The following is a 19,410-nucleotide window of genomic DNA, read 5'->3' as shown; positions in this document are numbered from 1 at the left end:
TATGACAAAACATATCTAAATCGATGGAGAAATAATAGGAATCATGTTCTGTATCACTTAGATTATTAGTTGGGATTTTGTTATGATGGATGCAAGCTCTGTCGAGGATAAAGATGTATCTTTCAGTTTGGGGGAGATGTTTGACAGTTACGAAGAGTTGGAAAACAAATTGGAGAAATTCTCTAAACGCAGTCTTGTACATTATTGGAGAAGAGATAGTAGAACTGTTAGCGGTGCACATATGAAAACAGCTAGACCTATTAGCGAACGTTTAAAATATTATTCAGTCAAGTACGCATGCATCTATGGTGGTCAAAAATTTCTTCCACGTGGTGCTGGCAGGAGACAATCTCAGTTAGTTTGTAAATACTATTTTCTTTAGTAGAATAATATGCTTCTCATTTTCCAAAGATATTAATATAAATATATACATGTATTTGTACATATATATAAATTAATATTATGATTTTATTTCTGCATCTAGATCAATTAGAACTAATTGTCCTGCTCATATTATGCTTAGAGCGTCAAAAGATGGGACTAAGCTGGAAGTAACTAGTGTCAATAATGAACATAATCACGAAATTTCCGAAGTAATAAATAAACATTATTCTATTAGACTAAAAAAAACCAAAATATTAACAGATAACTAAAAGTATATGTTATAAGATTCAAAATGTTGCTATCGAGTATTTATTTTGTAGGAACTGTTTAAGAATTTGCCACAAGAGAGAAAGCTTTGTGGCGAGATCAAACAAGATGTACAAGATCTTATGCGGTTGCACATAGATCGTAAAAGATTGAAAGAGTATGTGCGCTTGTGTACCAACAAAATATTACGTTCTAAGGATTTATTTAATATAGCTGCTGCTAATAAGCAAAAGAAAGAAATTACTCCTGAAAGAGCCTATCAGTTGTTTAAAAAGATACACGACATTGAAAAACTGCAACGTGCTAAACTGGAAAGGAAATTGTGTTCGGAATCTGAAGATGAGATTGCACTGACGATAAAAAAAATAAAGAAGGAACAAGAATCACCCTGGGGTCAAGATGTAAGATTATTTTATTTAACGAGATAAAATTATACTTTCTTATCTTATACTTTCAATTTGAAATTAACAAATCTTTTTCCAGGGTCTGTCGCCTGAGTTAGAGGTAAGTGAAGGAAACGATGGTGATGATTCGTATGGTGGTCAATTGACTCAAGAAGAAGTGGTAGATGAAATAGATCCGACCGATAATAAGTTGTTGGGAACAAGTAACGAGGGAGATATAATAGAAACGAATAGAGAAATAGTAGGAGAATTAGTAATGGAAGACGGTGATCCGTCAGTTATAGTTGAGTCTATCGTTAATGTCGATGGTTCAGTTTTTGTCGATGAACGAGATTTTAATACTTATTGCAGTAATCATTTATCACATACGGTTGACGATAATCAGTCTTCTAGTTCTCAAGGTATGCTTTTAATAAGTTTGATAAGATGTTTACACGTTTTGAAAGTACCCTCGTCGTTTATATTAAAAATAGGTATTGTATATGTAACAAAAAGAATTAAAAACAGTTTTAGGTATAGATTCTATAACGTCTCCAAGCAATATAGGGAAAATGACAAAAGACTCTTCATCTCCTAGTCATAAAATACAGAATACGTCTTCAACGACGCCACCACCGCATTCAACGCCAAAATCACCCGACGATTTTAACGAAAGCACAGATTCAAGAATTTGGATCATGAAGGAAGCAACTTCCATGGAAGCAGAAATGGATAGTAGTCATGAAAGTGAAACTAATGAATCAAAATGTGCTACTATTATGAAAGGAGATATTGGTAACACTGATGTTGTATTAACTAATGCAGCGGATCATCATTTGTTGCACGAACAGTTAGCTGTTCTTAGAGCAGAAAGGGAAAAGTTACGTCATGAGACTGATATGTTAAAACTTAAGAAAGATAAATTAAAATTACAAATAAGTTGTTATGCAAGCGAGCTTAAGAAACAGGAAATGGAGAAGGAAAAATTGAGATTAGAAATTAAATTATTACAATCTAAAGCAATGGAAGATAGCGATGTGTCTCATTATATTTTTGTGCCTTGACCATTCAAAAAAACTAGCTTTGTAAGATCTTATTAATTAGGATAAGATATAAGAGATATTAGAGCAGCGCACAACAGGTTAACATAGTAAGAAGAGATTACATCTTATTTAATAATGGAAATTCTCCAAAATAATATATATTTTCAAAATGGATAGTAAAATCCATTAAACTTGTACTTTATTATTTTTTTATGAACTAATTGATTAATTTAAACATGTCTTTTTTTTTTCTTCTTTACTCATCACATGTTAACAAAGATATTGGTGTTAAATAAGAGATGTATGACACAACGTTAAAACAATGTATAGATTTTAAATTTGTATTCAATCTTTCTGTAAAATAATACGTCGACGTATGATATAGAAGTTTAAATATGGATTCTTGCAGTCTATAATATTATTATTTTAATTTTAAGATAAGAAAACATAGCATTTAATAAATTATTTTGAAATTGAAATATATACAGTGGATAGATCACCCACTGTACCTTTCTTTTTCTTTCAGTTTTAAGCGTGAATTTCATCTTATAAAACAGAATTAATAAGATAACAGTTAATAATGAAAATGACATTAACGTATCCATTACTTAATGATATATCACATTCCTACCTCTTCTTCAAGTTTTTTTACTTGGACTACCATATTTTTAATATCCTTAGTCCTATTAACAAATGAAAATGAATTATTAGAATATTATTTGTACTTTGATCGTAAACGACGAGTTATACTTACATTTTAGCTAAATTTTCTCGAATGGCTTCCACTTGATTCTTACTAAATATTATTTCCTTTTGTTTTTCAATAATCTTAGTATTTTCCATTAACATCGATTGTTGGTCTGCTCTCTTTTTTAATTGTTTCAATCGCACACGTAAATCTTGGATTTTATCGTTCATTCTTCTCAATTCTTCAGCTTCAGCTCTTTCGGTGGGACTCATCGAAGGTTCCTTGTAGTTAACTAATCTCAGTACTTCTTCTGCTCTGTAGAATTATTTTTTTTTTATACATTATTACATATGATATGTCAAAATAAACAGGAAATAGATTTTTAGAGTGATCGGTGCAATTAAATAATTAATAATTTACCTGCGTGCTAATTCTTCTTGCTTGTCTTTAATATCCTCGTAACGTTCAGCCAAACGTTCAGCCGTTTGTTGAAGTTCTTTTTTCGTTTCCATTAAAGTATCGGTTTCTTTCAATAAATGAGTTTTCAATGCCTTCAATGTTCGTATCTTTTTATTTATTTCTTCGCGAGCTTTATCTTGTCGTACGAAATGTTGACCGCAAAATATTTGAGTAACGTGGAGCAAAAGCTTAACACAACAACAGATATAAAATTATATTAAATATATTTATCGTATAGAAAACGAAAAGAAAAAAAAATATACGAAACGTAATTAAAAAATTTCTTACTTCTACGCATTCCTTTAAAGTCATCGATCGTTTTCCAAGTTTTGTAATTGGTTGTGATGTTTCGTTTTTCAATAAATTTTTAATGTACACGTCAAACGATTCTTTGTTCACCTTTAACAAATTCATTTTTATTGTAATTAAGTTTTATTTAATTTGAAAAAAAAAGAAGAAACTCTGTATAACTATCGCGAAAAATTCAGAATGAAAATATAATTGAACTTACTTTCTGTGCCGAAGTTACTATAGGTTCAGGTAGTTCGACACGTGGAAGATAATGAGGATCAACTACGGAAAGATAAACGACATCACCGGTATGAAGTAACGCGATTAGAACACACGGTTCTTGAATTAGACCAAATCCTAAAATTGGCGTGGGCTCGTCGATTTCAGTATGCTTGGTTCTTGTGCAAATTAGATAATGCGAACTCGATTCATTTGATAATGACGGTAAAAAACTATCTTCTATTTTTTCTAAAAATAAAAATATTAATAAGCAAATAATAAATTATTATAAATGATACATTAGTTTATTAAAGAATTTATATTAAAATATAATTGAACAATGTTTTACCATTCGTATTATTGACATAATCATCTAACTGCGATACCATTGGTAGGCTAACCATATGAATTCCAGCATTGTGAGAACAAAAGTATCTGGTGAACAAACAAATTTGCAACAAGTTTGCAAATTTTGATTTAGAATAAATCAATCGTTTCGAATCAACGTATCTCTAATTAAAATACTAAACGAATTAAATACCTGGATTTGTTACCCTTATCGTTATGCACGTATATTGGGCAGTTGTACTTTTTGTCATCGTCGGTAAAAAATAGCCCAAGTTCCATTTCGATACACTCAAAGATATAAAGTGCATCATCTGGTGTATGTAAACTGTATGAAGAACCGTACTGCGACCAGGTCTACAAATTGTAATATACATTTTATAGATACCCAAAAAAGAAAATCAAGGAAATGCATGCAATGCAATGCAATGGAACCTTTTTATCCTCCTCGTTTTCATCCATTGTTTCTTTCAATAATATAGCATGGTATATTTTTCCATTACACATTGCAATTACAACTATCGGTGGAGTAGTTTGTATGCACATTATGGAACACGAATCTATTCCGTAATTATCATCAGATTCAGGATACATGGATAACGAACCATAAACTACAGGCTTGTCGTGACTAAAAAATAATAAAATAAATATATTTAAATTAATTTATATTATAGAGAGGATAGAAATAAATATAAATATTGAATGAATCTTTTAATTTATGTATGAACGTACTTATCATAAAGAATATTTTCTCGTACAATTAGAACCTCCCCATTTCCACGAAGTACGAGAATGGGCCATTCGATTTGATTCCAATCGACGGAATTTTTAGCCTGCAAGAACAATAATAATAACAGATATTTGAATTGAAAGACAATTTATTTAAACAAAAATTCTTTAAGTAATTACTGTTGTAATTATTTAAAAAAAAATGTACATATGAGTGTATTTAATTACCTCATTTATAGTTTGACCGGCAAAAAGTTCAGGTTTTCTTAGGGTTGGAGTAGCAAAGTCAAAATCCACAGCCATATCACCGAGGGATGCAAAATTAGGTACCTTAGATCGCGAGCTAGTTATTGGACTACGTCCTACTTTCCAGCTTTTAATAAGTTTTGGTGCACCATTGATTTCGCACTCGTATAAACTACGAACGAGTATGAACAATTAAATTCAAAATGCATAGGATTAATTAAGCCTCATTTCATCATACAAGAATACATTTATAATATATATTAAAATTTCAAACTTTTGTGTAAGAAAAACAAAAGAAAAATTGATTTTTATAAAATATTGTATCGTGCAAAAATATGAAATACCTACCGAAAGATATTCTCAGAAGTAAGAACCAAGAGATGTGAATCATTGGTTGATCCAGGATGCCATCTTGCTTTCCTAATTTCAGTAGTCGCACCGAAGTCACCGAAACAATGGCTCCTGCAACAAAATCATTTCTCATAAATAAGAATAAAAATCAAAGAGTAAGATCTCGAAGGAAAATAAAGAAAATCATGTTAGGTCGGACACAAAAGTTGGTACTTTTCATGGGACAAATTTTGTTGAGTAGAGTTCTCTGCTTGGTCTGTTGGGTACCTAGCTTACGTTTCATGTATGTATGTATTTTATTATTATTCTCTCGCTTTCCGTGGCTGGACATGGTAGGTAACGGGTTGGCAAGGGGTTGACGATGGTTAGTCCACGGTCGTTATTAATGTTCGTGGCATGGCAGGAAGAGAGATAGGAAGGAAGGAGAAGGAGACTGTGAGAGAAAATGGAAAAAGAGGAGGAGGAGGAGGAGGAGGAGGAGGGTGGGAAAGGGTGAGAGAGAGAGGGAGAGGGAGAGGGAGAAATTCGGTGGATATGAGGTGTCACCAACACTACCATGTCACAAACGAACATCAAGGACTCTACCGACGACACCATCACCACTACGACACCCAACGTAACCCATTGTACGCCAGAGTTCTTAATAATTGATAAAAATGTACGCGGCGCACCAGCAGTATGAGAGAGTACGCAGCATATAAAGGGAAAGAGAGAAAGAGAGGGTAAGAGTCGGGTGAAAGCCAGGAACAGAAAGAGAAAGAGAGAGAGAGGCGTCAGACCACCCCTTTGCACGACCACCATCACCCAGTCGTTTCGTTGACAAAGGCACATGCAACGATTTATTCGCCCTTTTTACCATGTACTCTCTCTCTCTCTCTCTCTCTCTCTTTTTCTATTTTTTCTCTCAGGCCCTCTCGCAAATTTTTCTTCGTTTTGTCACAATTTCAGATTTTTATCAGAATATATATATATATATTATACAGCTTCGTTTACGGTTACATTGTAAATGATATAAATCTTTCTTTGTAGAAATTCAATCTTATCGGTTGCAACTTCTATTCGAAAGAAAGTTTCTCTCCCTCTTACCTTGTCTCTCTTTCTCTCGTAAATTTCTTTTTTTTTCTTTTATCGTAACAGTATTTTTTTACCATCAGAATAGATATTGAATTAATCGGATAATTATACGTTAATTTGTATTTCGAATATTCTATAGATTTTTCTTTGAACAGAATCGGCACGAATTTTCCAAATAAATTCGTACCGATTTGAAAATAAAAATAAAGTAAATTAATAATAAAAAAATTGTTATGTAATTTTGTCGGACAATCCAATATAATAATCCGAATTCAGTTGAACGTATAATTTTGTTTGCAGGCTTAATTATTTTGATTTATTCGATGCAATTTTTGTACCTTTTTTTTTTATTCCACGCTGAAAGAAAGGAAAAAGGAAAAAAATACATGATAATAATAATAATAATAATAATAATAATAATAAAAAGAGCGTTCAGGTGGTCGAATCTAATTAAGAAATTCTTACATGGTAATGGGCGTACATTCTGCCATCATAGTCCTCTCTAAGCGGGCAGGGTTTGTTTCTTCCTCCCCTCATTCTTTTCTCCTTCCATTTGTATTTTCTTTTTTTTTTTTTGTCGTCTCACCTTCTTAGTCTTCATCTCTCTTTCTCTTTTTCTAGTTTTCTTTCTTTTTTTTTCTCTCCTCTCCGTACATACTCTTCGGCGAAACGGGCGGCCCGGAAAAATTAAAAATAATTTTCCCTAGGTAAACGTATTAACCTCGGCTAGTGGGCAAGCTTTTTACGCGACGCTTTTCTCGCAATTTGTACAAAGAACCGGCCACAGGCCTCCGACTTCAAAGCGAATCTTATAGGGAGAGAGAGAGAGAGGAAAAAAAGAAATAAAGAGAAAATGAGAGAGAGAAGAGTATCGCATAATTTTATTTTACGTATTTTTCCCACGTATTTCCCTCACTAGCATTGTACGTCGGTTTATCGTGCAGCTTCCGTTGCAACCTTCTTTTTTTTCTTTCTTTTATTTCCTTCTTTTCTCCTTCACTTTCTTTTCTCGAAGAAGAACAATTAGAAAAAAAGAAAAAAAAAAGATAAAGGCCAAAGAAATAAGACCAATTGTTTCTATTCTTCTTCTTCTTCTTCTTCTTCTTCTTCTTCTTCTTCTTCATTATGATTTACGAAATAAGAGAAAAATAATGGCTACTTTTAGTTGTTTTTAAATTAGATAAACTCAATGACTCTTTTATATTGATTTTTTTTGTATTTCATATTTAGAATCCAAAGTGTTTGTAAAATCATTCAAAAAATTCGGCTTCACATTGTCAATTATTTCTCGAAAATAATTTGAAACCATTCGGAAAACGGTTCGGTTTGTTACGAAAAATGAGCAAGAAAAAATTTGTGTTTCTTTATTGATTTGAAACACAATAAAAACAAAGACATAGTTTGTATTCGAGCTAATATTAAGTGCAGTTATACGAAAAAAATATTTAAATAAGACGAGAATAGTATTCTTCTTTCTGTTGATTTACGACACGAGAAAGTGGAATAATATTCTTTAGAAATTGTCTAACCAGTAATATTATACGAATCGCTAGATAATCGAACTAAATTAAAACGTTTTTACCATTAGGGAGAATGAGTAATCGTCATTGTTCCCATGAGAGAGAGAAGAGAGTAGAAAATCAGAGACGACCGGCAAACGAGAGATAAGCAAGCGTTCGGGGGTCTATCTTTTTCTTTCTCCCTTTTTCATCTCTTTCGTTCACCTTTTCATCTTTTCTTCCTCGGCAATAAATCTCGGAGAAAAACCTATCCGGATCCTACCACCACCACCACCACCACCACCATCACCATCACCACCAGCACCACCGTTACTTCTCTACGCTTAACCTAAAAATTCATTAGATTATAAAGCCATTAATGCTCATCCGCGCGACCGGATTCGGACTCTAAACTCATTTTTTTTTCTTTCTTTTTCTTTTTCCTTTCTTTCTTTCTTGCCCTCGTTGATTTCACACTTGGATCGATGCAAGTTTCAGTTGCTAGTTCAGCGATATTATTATTCTCGTACTTGACGATTTCTTTTTTTTCAACAATATTCTTTTCTTTTTACTGTGTTTTTTTTTCATTTTTCAACTCAATAAGTTGAGTTAAAGTTATGAAGGGGGTAAAGTTTCAAATCAATAAGAAATACATTTTATTAGCGAAGGGTTGAAAAGTTCAGTGTCCTGTCTCATGCTGAGGGATTCTAATTTTTATTTATCTATGTCTAATTCGTTTTCTTAAAATAATACTTATTCATGATTCGTAAAACGAATAAATTATTTGACACGTGGCAGATAAAATTTCGTAATACAAGTATAATACTTAAGTATACATATATATACACAGTTTATAATGATCATTTGGATGGATACCTCCATCTGGTAGGAACGTTCGGGGGTGCTTAAATTCTAACTTGTTGGTGACTGTATAGCAACTACCGTAATATCGTTCAGTAACTTGGAATATTTTTATTAGATTTTTCTTAAAAATTACGAGCAACCCGAGAAGAAGGATGAGGAGAGGGAGAGGAGGAAAGGGAAGAAGGGTGGGATCGAAAGACTTTAGACGATGGTGACGCAAAGGAACAGCAGCAGGAAGGGAAAAGGAGGAGGACGATGAAGGGGTGGCGAGTGGTAGTCGTGGGGGCGGGTTTACGAAGCTATGCTCACGATATAACGAGGAGCCATTATGATAAGCGAATGCATAGATTAGACATAACTTGTTAGCCTGCTTATACGCTCGTTATACGACGGTAACGCATACTATTCAACGACGAAGGACTAAATATTAGAATCCAAGTGTTACCGACCAACAGGAAATTATAAAAGCGCATGATATTTTGAAGATTTTTCATAATACTTTTATCGATCATAAATTTTGTGTGATACAATTTATCCCTCCTTAAATGGATCCAATGGAAATAATGATTATTTTAGCCAAATGTTTCGTGATCTTTAATATATAAGTATAGATAATAATATGATTAGGGTATAATTAATGAAGTTTCAAGATAGTGATGAGATAATACACAAAGAGAAAGAGAGAGAGAGGTAGGTAGATAGGATCTTAGTTAGAAGGATCTTAGGGAAATGGAAGAGCGTTTCACGAAACCGATGCCCAGGATGGAAACGGGACGCAACGTTGAGAATTAACGGGCTTAGTTGCCGACGCAGGTGTCGTCGGACGAGGAAGAGAAAGGCGAAAGCAAAGCGAGAGCAGAGGATGAATTACGAGAAGAGCGTCAGCCCAACAGCTAACCAAGTGAGAGAGAAAGAGAGAGAGAGAGAGTTAGCTCGTTGCTCGTTATATTTTGCGCAACATCCCGATTTTATGGGGCAACCCTCACCACTCTCCCTCTACCACGGACGCATCTTCAACAGAAGCCGCGGGGTCGAAACTGTGAGTCGCGAACTTCCATTCTCTCTAACGCCTTCTAGTCACGAGAATACTAGAAGGACTCCTCAAGAACCCGGTAACTATGTTACTTTAGAAATTATTACCGCTTTCTCAAGAAAAGTCTTTCTTCTTTTTATTGCATTTTTCATTTTTTATCATCCAACTTTGAATGAGAATCATAATAATATTAAATAAACTGGTCGATACACTTTGATCAGTGTTACGTAGTTCCTTTTTACTTTGGTATTATTAATCGAATTTTGTGTTAATAATTAATTGAACAAAATTCGCGTCGATTTAGGGGATGCATATTTGATCTTAAACGCGTCACGTACTTTTCGGATTTAATTCTAAATAATCGAGTTACGGATTCGTGCACGAGGGAAAATGTTCGACAATGTTTGAGAATGAAAATGAGGATTCGTTTGAATAAAAAACATATATTTGAATACTCAAATAAGAGAAGAAGAAGAAGAAGAAGAAGAAGAAGAAGAATAAGCATAAGAAAGAGAAAGACGTGTTTTCGAGGGTTCTTAAACATTTCGAGCATCCCTTTTACACCTACGTTCATACGTCTAATCTCTGGAGTTCCAGCAGGTACCTCGGTACATGTGTTTGCCAAAGAGGACAAAGTTTCGCAATCTCGTAAAGCCAACGTTACATTCTTACCATGCTAATGACGCGCGAATCGCAAAACGTCGAGAGCTTCCCCTATTTCCTTTACTTGTCTCTCTGTCTCTCTCTCTATACATATATATTCATGTACACACGAATATATATGTGTATGTAGAAAGTAGAAAAAGAAAATGTAGAATGGGGTGGAAAAAGAATCGCGGAGAAAATTTATGTCTTCGGACGTGACGAAACGGAACGAAACGGAACGGAACGGAACAGAAACGTAGGAAGATCCGATGGTGGGTACTCGACATGACTGGACGGAAAACGGCAAACAAAAGGATATATATGCATACATATGTATGTCTTTACTTATTTAAGTATATATGTGCCCTAGCTATGTGTGTGTGTGTGTGTGTGTGTGGAATGGTCAAAGTAGGAAAGAGAGAAAAGATAAGAGAGAAGGAGAGAGGGAGTAAAAAAGGGTGGTGTTGGTAGTAGAAGGGGTGGTTGTTGAAAGCAGAGGTAGAAGAGGGTGGCAATGTTAGCCCACGTTAGTCCACGTAAGGTAGCACACGTACTACTGTAATTAAAAGAACCGACATATGTCTCTCTTTCGCAGTCGGATTTTATTTCGTTATTCTCCTCCTCGTTTCGGGGGTGGAGACGAGACGTTCACGATGGTGGTGTCCACAACGACGACGACGACGACAACGACGACGACGACGATCTCGTTGACGAGAAGACATGCTACGCGTATTTAAATTTTCCTACGGTGCTACGGACGGAATTCTTTGATTAGAAGCATCCTAAGTAGTAGGTGTATATATATACATATATATATGTACTATACAAACGTAGTATGTATATAAGTTTCTTCCAAGTTATGCACCCCGAACGAATACCAAGGTTTACATGTATATCTTCTTTGTGTACGTATTTATGTATGTGTGTAATTCTCCCGTTTCCTTTTTTTTCTTTTTTTTTCACCTCAGCATATCGTGTATAGTCTTCCAAGAATATGTATGCATCTTTCTTGTCCATGTCAGAACTTATGTAATGTGCACAGGTAACGTGAATCGTTGCAGTGAAAGATAAAAGGGACGACGGAAAAGAACTTTGGAGGAAAAGCATTCGTGCGACCTATTATTTACGCTTATGATCATAAAAAATAGACTATTACGAGAGAGAGAGAGACGAGTAGTAGTGCATCATAGCGTTGAATATTAAACTAAATATATTTTTGCACTTTCTTTCATATCTTTCTAGTTTTTATTCTTAATAGTTATCTTTTGTTGTAAAGGGGTGGTGTTGTAAAGTGGGGTGACCGATTTAAAATGGTTTTAAATGATATTTTTCAAATGTGCATTCCGCAAGACTATCATCATCATCATGGTACGATAAAAAGGATTTACATTTAATATTTTTCATGCATGTAAAATTTTTTATTAAATTCGTTGAATCACGTTAGCGTTGAAGTTTGATGACATTGATCCTAGATAATAGATATTCGATTTGTTTCGTTGAAACATGGTTGATCAACAAGAGCAACGAGAAATGGTCTCAGAGCGACGATAAAGTTTCTCGTCGGGAATGATGATAAAATGGTGCTTGATGGTATGGTAACACGCGTATTTAAGAGAGAGAGAGAGATAGAACGAAGGTATAGACTTTTTTTTCAAGCTTTCGGTGTAGGTACATTTTTCAAAAAGGCGCGGATATCATCGGGGAGCATCTAAATCATCCCCCCGGTCACTAGAGGTGGAGAAGGAGGAGGGGAAGTGCTAGTAGGTTGGGCTTACCACGCACCCTATGTTCGGACTCAGCAAACACAAGCCAAAACCAGCAGCCGATACCTCGGGGGTAGCTACCCCTTCCGAAAACACAACTACTGCGTGTCGCAGTAGCAGCAGCAGCAGTCCGTTGGTGGTGGGTGGTGGTGGTGGTGGTGGTGGCTCGCGGCAAGCCGCTGATTTTCGTTACTGCTTGCTCATCGAAAAAAAGTTGAAACAAAACAGAGAGAGAAAAAAAAGAAATAAACCAAAAAAAAAAAGGAAAAAAAAGGGGTGCGAGATGGAATATGTGTGTACACTTGTACGCACATATGCATGCATGTATGTATGTATGTATGTATTTATTTATGTATGTACGAGGGAGAGAAGAATAGTGTTAGTAGAAAAGTTTGCACAGTGTGTTGAACGTAAAGATAGGAAGAGGGATGCGGACGGAGGTGTGCACGCGTCCGTCCTCCTCGCGTTCCCGTATGCGGATCAACCCTGAGCGAATATATACGAGCGTAGCGCGTGTGGCTCCCCGAGATTAGCCGAGGCTTTATATCGGGATTACATATGTAAAACCATTAGGTTAAATCATTTTTTAAATAAACGCTTTTCCCCCTCTCGACTACATACGAGCTCGACTCTCAGCACGCTGCTACAGATAGCGATGAGAGTCAGCTCTCTCTCTCTCTTTTTTTTCTCTTTTTCTCTCGTCGTTTCTCTCTTTTCTACTAGGAAGAGGGGATGAGAGATCCTGCTGCTGGTGCTGCTGTTACTGCTGTTAGCTCGTTCGTTGGACTGACATGAAATATTCCATAGCACGTTCTCATACCAAGTGTTACAAGATTTTCTTTTACTCGATGATATGAGAAAACGATTGTTTTACGATTAGTAGATTGTACGATTAAATTCATTAAAGTCTTATTATATTTTCATACGAATAATTCGGATTTTTAATAAGGTTACTTGTGTTCATTTTGGAATGCCCAGATATATTTCGGATAGATTTTATTAGGAACATTATTATAAATCGTCATGAAAACTTTTCCCCCCGGTGAGATTTAATATTTAAAATCAAATATATTTTATATGAGAGTAAAACAGCAATCATATCAGATGTTGAAATCCGGTAGAATTAGAAGTTTGCTGTTGTTCAAGTTAGTAGGTAGGGGTGTGTGTGTGTGCTTTGCCGAAAAGTGTCTACTTAACAAAGATGAGAATTATTCATAAACGTAGGCCAACTCTTAGCAATAGCCGAAGAAAGAGAGAAAGACGGAGAAAGAGTAAGAGAGAGAAATGGAGAAATGGAGAAATGGGGGTTGGTTTCCGGTTGTTCGTTGTGTGTAAGAGACCGAAGCTGAATTCTAGCGGATATTAAGATGGGTATGGTTAGAAGCAAGCGAGAGCAAGGTGGTCCTCCTGGTCGCATAATAAACACATAACGGTAATCCTTAAAACAATAATTAGCGCCGCGTGAGCCAACGGAGGAGGAGGAGGAGGAGAAACCGGCAATCTTCCGTTGCCACGTGGAATTGCGCCGGTTTCGCAATTCGTTGTCGAATTACTGCCGCGGAGTCGCGACGGTAAGGCTAGACGAGACTTACTCCTACAACACATTTACTTACTTACCTTATGCACCAGGGATTCTACTTACTTCCTAAAACGATTATTCCCGTGGTTGTATAAATATATATACATAGCAAGTATAGCAAATGACTTTTGTATAACGCTAAAGATTCATTCGGGTTTACCGATTACGTTTGTCCTATCTTTTATGTCATTCATATTATAGACTTTTTATATCATTTTCTGATAATTATATTTCATTATTATTTATTTTATAATCGAATTTTGTTAGTACCTATCCCCAATTGTTAATCGATCGATCCTGTGTTAATTGCTATTTCTTCGACTCGTCATTTGATTTTTTATTTTTAGTATAGGACAATGGTTAGAATGATCGCGAAGTGATCATACTTTTTAGATACGAAATGTGAACGATTTTGAAACGATGAAATTTAGTAGAGGTAAAAGAGTTAGCCGAAAGGTAACGTTTGGAATCAGAGGAAAGACCGAAGAGGTGTGGGGGGAGGGAGGGAGGGTCGCAAAGTGGTAATAGTTTTAATCCGGTGTCTTGAAGTAAGGATTTGGTGGCATGGCAGTTAGTGGCTCCTGGTAAGTCCAAGCAAACCCAGTTCTCGCTCTGATATCATAATCCGAATAATCACTATTATTGCCGCCATTTGCTTAATCCGTGACTGAGTCTTCCACCCCTTTTCGCGTTAACGTTTCACAAACGTTTAACGGATATGATCACGGACGAATGAAAATTCCGAATATTTTACGTATTGATTTTTCTTTGATATGAACAGAAAAAAAAGTATAAAAAATTATAAAAATAATAATAATTTTTTTTTTTTTTAACAGACACATTCCTACTCGATTTATTCGCTCGTTAATTTTGTTTGATGTTTTTTATTTTCAATATTGTTAGGAAATATCATTTAATTATGATCTTATTGTTAGATTACTGGATTTCTCTCTCGGTATCTTGGATTTATTTTTAGCGAAATATAAGAGAGAAAGTTATTACAGTTAAATCTTAGGTTCTTTTTTTTTTTCTTTTTTCCGAGCAAAAATCTTAGGAGTTTAGGTAAAAGTTTTGTGTAGAGAATAAGGTACAAAAGCCCATTTAGCGTTGTTTTAAGTTAGGTTTTGATAGTGGTAGTGGTAGCAGCAGTAGTAGGAAGGAAGGAGACATTAAATCCCAGAGATTCGTTCTAATGGGGGGCCGTGGACTCTCTTACAAACTGTTTCGCGGTCTTTTATAATTTGTGCATAGGTCGTTGGGTGTGCTACGTGAGTCTTCTTCTTTATAAATCTACCCAAATCTGCTGGACGCCCCCCCCTCTCTCTCTCTCTCTATCTTCTCGGTTTCCTCGGAGTTGAGAAAAATCGCTCAAGAAGAGAGATAGAACGTAGAAAAAACTTTCGGCTCCAACTGCCGCTCTTAATTTTCAACAGTTTGTTTGCCATGGCTGTCTTTTTTTTTCTTTCTTTCTTTCTTTCAAGAAAATAACGTGAGAAAGAGAACAAGCGTTTTCATTCGTTTCCGCAAAAAAGTTCCAACCAAATTATGTATTAGCAGGCAGCTGAGAAAGAAAGAGAGAGAGAGAGAGAGAAAGGTAAAATGCCCCGTCTATTTTCAATTCAAATTACTATGAAATTATAATGAAAAAGACGACTCGAGGCGGCGGCAAAGCTCTTTCATGCGTATGTTTACCGTCCCTATACGCGGATTTGTATTTAATTAATATTTCCTTAATTATTATTGGGTGATGCAGACTTTATTAGGCGAGTTTTCGATCGAATATTTCATTTACAAATGATCCAAAAATTAGTATCTCTAAAAATATCTTGGTCGCGTCGATAAATAATTAAAACGTGTCTGATTTTTCGTCGTTGCAAAATGTGAGTTTATAGTTTAATATGAAATAATGTATGTCGTACTTGTTGGTAAAGAAAGTTAGACCGAATTTGATTAAAATCTTAGTTGGATCACTCGATACCGCTGAGACGTTGGTTTGGAAAGTGGTGTAGGTTTAGTGAGATAATGTTAGGCAAGACACAGTAGTGGGCTAGAGGCGGCATGTGTCCTTGATGAGGCGGTTAGTATTCAGCGGTGCTTTCTGCCCTCGGAACTTTAGAAAACTAAGCGAGTAAAGCCACCTTAATTCCATAAGAGGGAGGCCAAACGGGGTTTCGGGCGTCATCGTAACATCCTCTTAATTACGGGATATTAGGAGACGCCCACGAGAACTAAGGAGATGAAGAAGAAGAATAAGGTGAGACGCGTTGACTTTCTTACCATTAACCGATTAACAATTTAATCTTTATACCCGTTGTCGATTTATTCATTTCTTCTTTTTCATCCTAAATTCTCTTAAATCTATTGTTTAATTTATTACAATTAATGTTACCCCCATGATGGTAAGGAAGTCGAGTATCATGTATGATTTATTTAAACGAAACAATACTTACGCGCATAAAATGATTTCCTTTCCTCCTTGAAACGCAGCATCCTTGCCCCACCGTTTAGGTAACTCTATGATACCAATTCCCAGATTACCCCATATAGCAACTTGGGTGGCTGTTTCATTGATGGATATATTCATAACCTCGAAGATTGGTGGATCTGTCGGTTGAAGGGTCTGAAACGGATCCAGAAGAAAAATAAAAGGAAATAAAAAAGAGAACACCAAAGTTAGAGTAAATGAAAATAAATAAGTAGGTTTGAGATTAATTACAACAATTCGTAATTGTTTAATAACGGTAAAATTCGTTTAAAGCACGTCAAGGGATTCCTTCGATCAGAATTTTCTCATTTTTTCTTGTGTAACTTTGATTCCAAAGTAAGAATATACTTATTACACCCTCTTTCTGTTCTCTCCACTCCTCTCAACCCCCTACCCCGTCTTCTTTATTCCAGTCTCTTGCTGACGTTCCCGGTACGGATCGTCTATCGATTAAAAAACTTTATAATACGATCCCGCTTTTTCTCTTGTTTGTTTTCTGGTTTGATTTTTATCACAGCGAACGGTGCTGTGCTGTGCTGTGCTGTGCTGTATGGTATGGTGTGGGTGGTGGTGAACTGTAGTATGGTGCGGTGCTTCGGGAAATAGGCAGGTGCACGACGCAAAACGTTATCCACCCTCGCAAGACCCCCCCCTAACCCAACCCAACCCAACCCCTATAACCAACCTATACCCCCATAACCAAAGTACAGCAACGCGATTCTTCTTCGGGCGTATTTTTCGTCCTCTTCCATCTTAGGCTCATATCTCTTTCTTTCTTTCTTTTTTTCCTTCTTACTTTTAGCATACCCGACCAAGTTCGTCGCAACCCCCTCGATATTTAATTTCGAACTAAGTTCGCCAAGGAGAACATCATTACAAGGAAGGAAGGAAAGAAGGCATCCCCGTAGGTGGGGTATCGGCGCGTATCAAGAGGTAATTACTTTTTTTCCCAGAGGCTAGGCCATGGTTCTTTCGGTTCTCCAGCTCGAAATAGGAGGAGCTTGAAACAAGGGAGCAGCGGGGAGGAGGAAATAAGGAACATTCCGGATAAAAAAGAAAGGTGAAAGGAAAAAAGAAAATAAGGGAAAATATCTTGGTGGATGGTAGAACGGAAGACTCTTCATCGATAGGAAATACAAATTACGAGGGGCTTATCACTTGAACGAAACGATGAGATAACCAAGGGGGATGGCTTCTTTTTTCTTATTGGGTTGATAGTCCAAAATAAATTTGTGTTTATAATTAAATGTCAGGTTGTATCTATGCGTACAATCATAATTCTATTAAAAACAATACAGATTTAATCTCTCGAAAAAATGTAATGGTTGCTGATATCTGTTAAAGAAACGCGTGTATATAATTCAACAAAGAAAACAATTACGCGTTATTAAATTAGAAAGAAACTATTTCCCAGATCACCGACTATTAACAAATCACTGACCCAATAAATAGAAGCAACAAATATATCTTTTGTTTATCCTAATCTTCAGAACCCTTCCAACGAACAACATACACATAGAACAACGTTGTATATCTCTCTCTATTCCCAGTATAACAGCACTTCGGTTAGACAAATTCGTAGCAGGGGGAGGTAAAAGGTAAAGCTAAGCTTACGTTTCGACATCGACGAATGAAAGGTTCGTGCGTTTAAAAGTTCTTTGCTCATTAAGACTAACTCCCTTGGGTCGGTTGATGGCATAACGTAACGAGTGAGTACCGTTCTCTACTCTAGTCTTCTTCTTCTTCTTCTTCTTCTTTTCCTACTCATTCTATGTTTTTCCCTCTCGCTTGATCATCCCTCTTTCTCAGTAACGTTAACTTTACCTTCTTCCTCTTCGTCAGACCGTTAGAAACACATTTATTAACGGGAGTTCGCCTCGTCCCGAGCATAAGAGGATAAGAGAGCATCGTTTCTCTCACTTTCTTTAACTCACACCCCTCTTCTTAACCCCTCTTCCTTCCCCTTTAAACTACCACCCTCTCTCTTCTCTATCTACGAGAGCCCTCATTCACTTTGCCCGTTGTCCCGTCCCGCGGAGAAAAAGAAAAAAGACGTCACATTGTCGACGCCTTATTAATCCAGTAGCGCGTAGAGACTACCCCCTACTACTTCTACTACTACTACTACTACTAGGGGGTGGGCTGGTGTGTTGGTGTTGGTGGTGGTGGTGGTGGTGGTGGTGCTTGCTCGTTCGCTCGTGCCGAGTCAGAGTCAGAGTCAGAGTCAGACTCGGGTAAAGTGTCGCGGGGGAAACGGGTCCTTTGAAGAAATTAAAAGAACAGAGGGTATAATGTGAACACATCCATTCCATCCTTTCCCTTCTCCTACCCTTAGTCTTACTTCCCCTTTCCCTTCAACTTTCTCTCCTTAGACTTTTCTTTTTCACCATTCACCGTTTTACTCGCCTTCTGTCTCTTTATTTCGGTATTTCTTTCCTTTTCTCTTTTTCTTATCTCTCTTTCTCTGTCTTTCCTTTCCTTTTGATTTTATTTTATTTTTTGTCCTCTTCTTCTTCTTCTTCTCTTCTTCTTTTTTCTTCACAGTGCAAGGGCAGAACCATTAAGACCGTCGTTCTACGTGCTTTCGTTAAGCACCAGTCGGATAGACATCTCTCGAGTCTTCCTTGTCACGGTTTCTTAAAATCCAAAGTATATACCTAACCACTTCTTCTTATTTTTCATTTTCTTTTTCTTTTTCTTTTTCTTTTTCTTTCCTTCGCGATATATCTCTTACCGCTTGACACTCCTTTTTAAAACAGTTTGCCCGTTTTGTTTGATACATTCAATGTTTATAAGTACTCATCCAACAGATTTTCTTATCCTCAGGAACATCATCATTGGCGGGATAACTTTTGATCTGAGCGAATAAAAGACTCGGGGAAATGTTGCTGCGAGTTTGTCTTTCTTTTTTTTCGCAAACGAAATCAGTGAATCCTTCTAACGAAGGACGTGTAATCGACATCTCTGTGACAAAAAAAGGAAACAGGGGCTGGGGGTGGGGGTGTTAAAATCTCGCCACGTTGCGCAGCTTTTATTCCTTTGAATGTTTCCCCTCTTAACTAA

The 19,410-nt window shown here is 36.1% G+C and overlaps 2 protein-coding genes across 2 annotated transcripts in view; one reads left to right on the top strand and one right to left on the bottom strand.

Annotated features, from left to right (window-relative positions):
* Positions 1–209: 209 nt before the first annotated feature.
* LOC122514791 lies at positions 210–2,667 on the top strand. Its single transcript, XM_043631831.1, has 5 exons — positions 210–362; positions 485–593; positions 705–1,052; positions 1,135–1,456; positions 1,563–2,667. The coding sequence occupies exons 1-5, from the start codon at positions 298–300 to the stop codon at positions 2,096–2,098; spliced, it is 1,380 nt and encodes a 459-aa protein (XP_043487766.1). The 5' UTR covers positions 210–297; the 3' UTR covers positions 2,099–2,667.
* The window catches only part of LOC122514790 (nuclear pore complex protein Nup88), a 58,156-nt gene continuing 40,805 nt past the window's right edge, over positions 2,060–19,410 (bottom strand). Inside the window, exons 2-13 of the mRNA XM_043631830.1 lie at positions 16,313–16,482; positions 5,403–5,516; positions 5,037–5,226; positions 4,812–4,912; positions 4,515–4,707; positions 4,276–4,436; positions 4,084–4,169; positions 3,736–3,983; positions 3,513–3,623; positions 3,186–3,412; positions 2,832–3,080; positions 2,060–2,760 (exon numbers count right to left, since the gene is read on the bottom strand). Coding sequence (XP_043487765.1) covers positions 2,697–2,760; positions 2,832–3,080; positions 3,186–3,412; positions 3,513–3,623; positions 3,736–3,983; positions 4,084–4,169; positions 4,276–4,436; positions 4,515–4,707; positions 4,812–4,912; positions 5,037–5,226; positions 5,403–5,516; positions 16,313–16,482 — 1,914 coding nt within the window. The 3' untranslated portion in view covers positions 2,060–2,696. The remainder of the gene's footprint in view (positions 2,761–2,831; positions 3,081–3,185; positions 3,413–3,512; positions 3,624–3,735; positions 3,984–4,083; positions 4,170–4,275; positions 4,437–4,514; positions 4,708–4,811; positions 4,913–5,036; positions 5,227–5,402; positions 5,517–16,312; positions 16,483–19,410) is intronic.

Source organism: Polistes fuscatus, unplaced genomic scaffold (assembly GCF_010416935.1).
Source record: "Polistes fuscatus isolate 324 unplaced genomic scaffold, CU_Pfus_HIC Scaffold16, whole genome shotgun sequence".
Classification (NCBI taxonomy): domain Eukaryota; kingdom Metazoa; phylum Arthropoda; class Insecta; order Hymenoptera; family Vespidae; genus Polistes; species Polistes fuscatus.
The sequence above is the reverse complement of the archived record's forward strand: the minus strand, read 5'-3'. Positions and strand labels throughout refer to the sequence as shown.

What these genes read in the sequence shown, in the direction of transcription:
- LOC122514791 (XM_043631831.1), top strand. Translation starts at nt 298, where the DNA reads ATGCATCTATGGTGGTCAAAAATTTCTTCCACGTGGTGCTGGCAGGAG. An exon ending in ATAATCACGAAATTTCCGAA is followed by an intron (nt 594 to 704) that starts GTAATAAATAAA and finishes TTTATTTTGTAG; the next exon opens with GAACTGTTTAAGAATTTGCC. An exon ending in AATCACCCTGGGGTCAAGAT is followed by an intron (nt 1,053 to 1,134) that starts GTAAGATTATTT and finishes ATCTTTTTCCAG; the next exon opens with GGTCTGTCGCCTGAGTTAGA.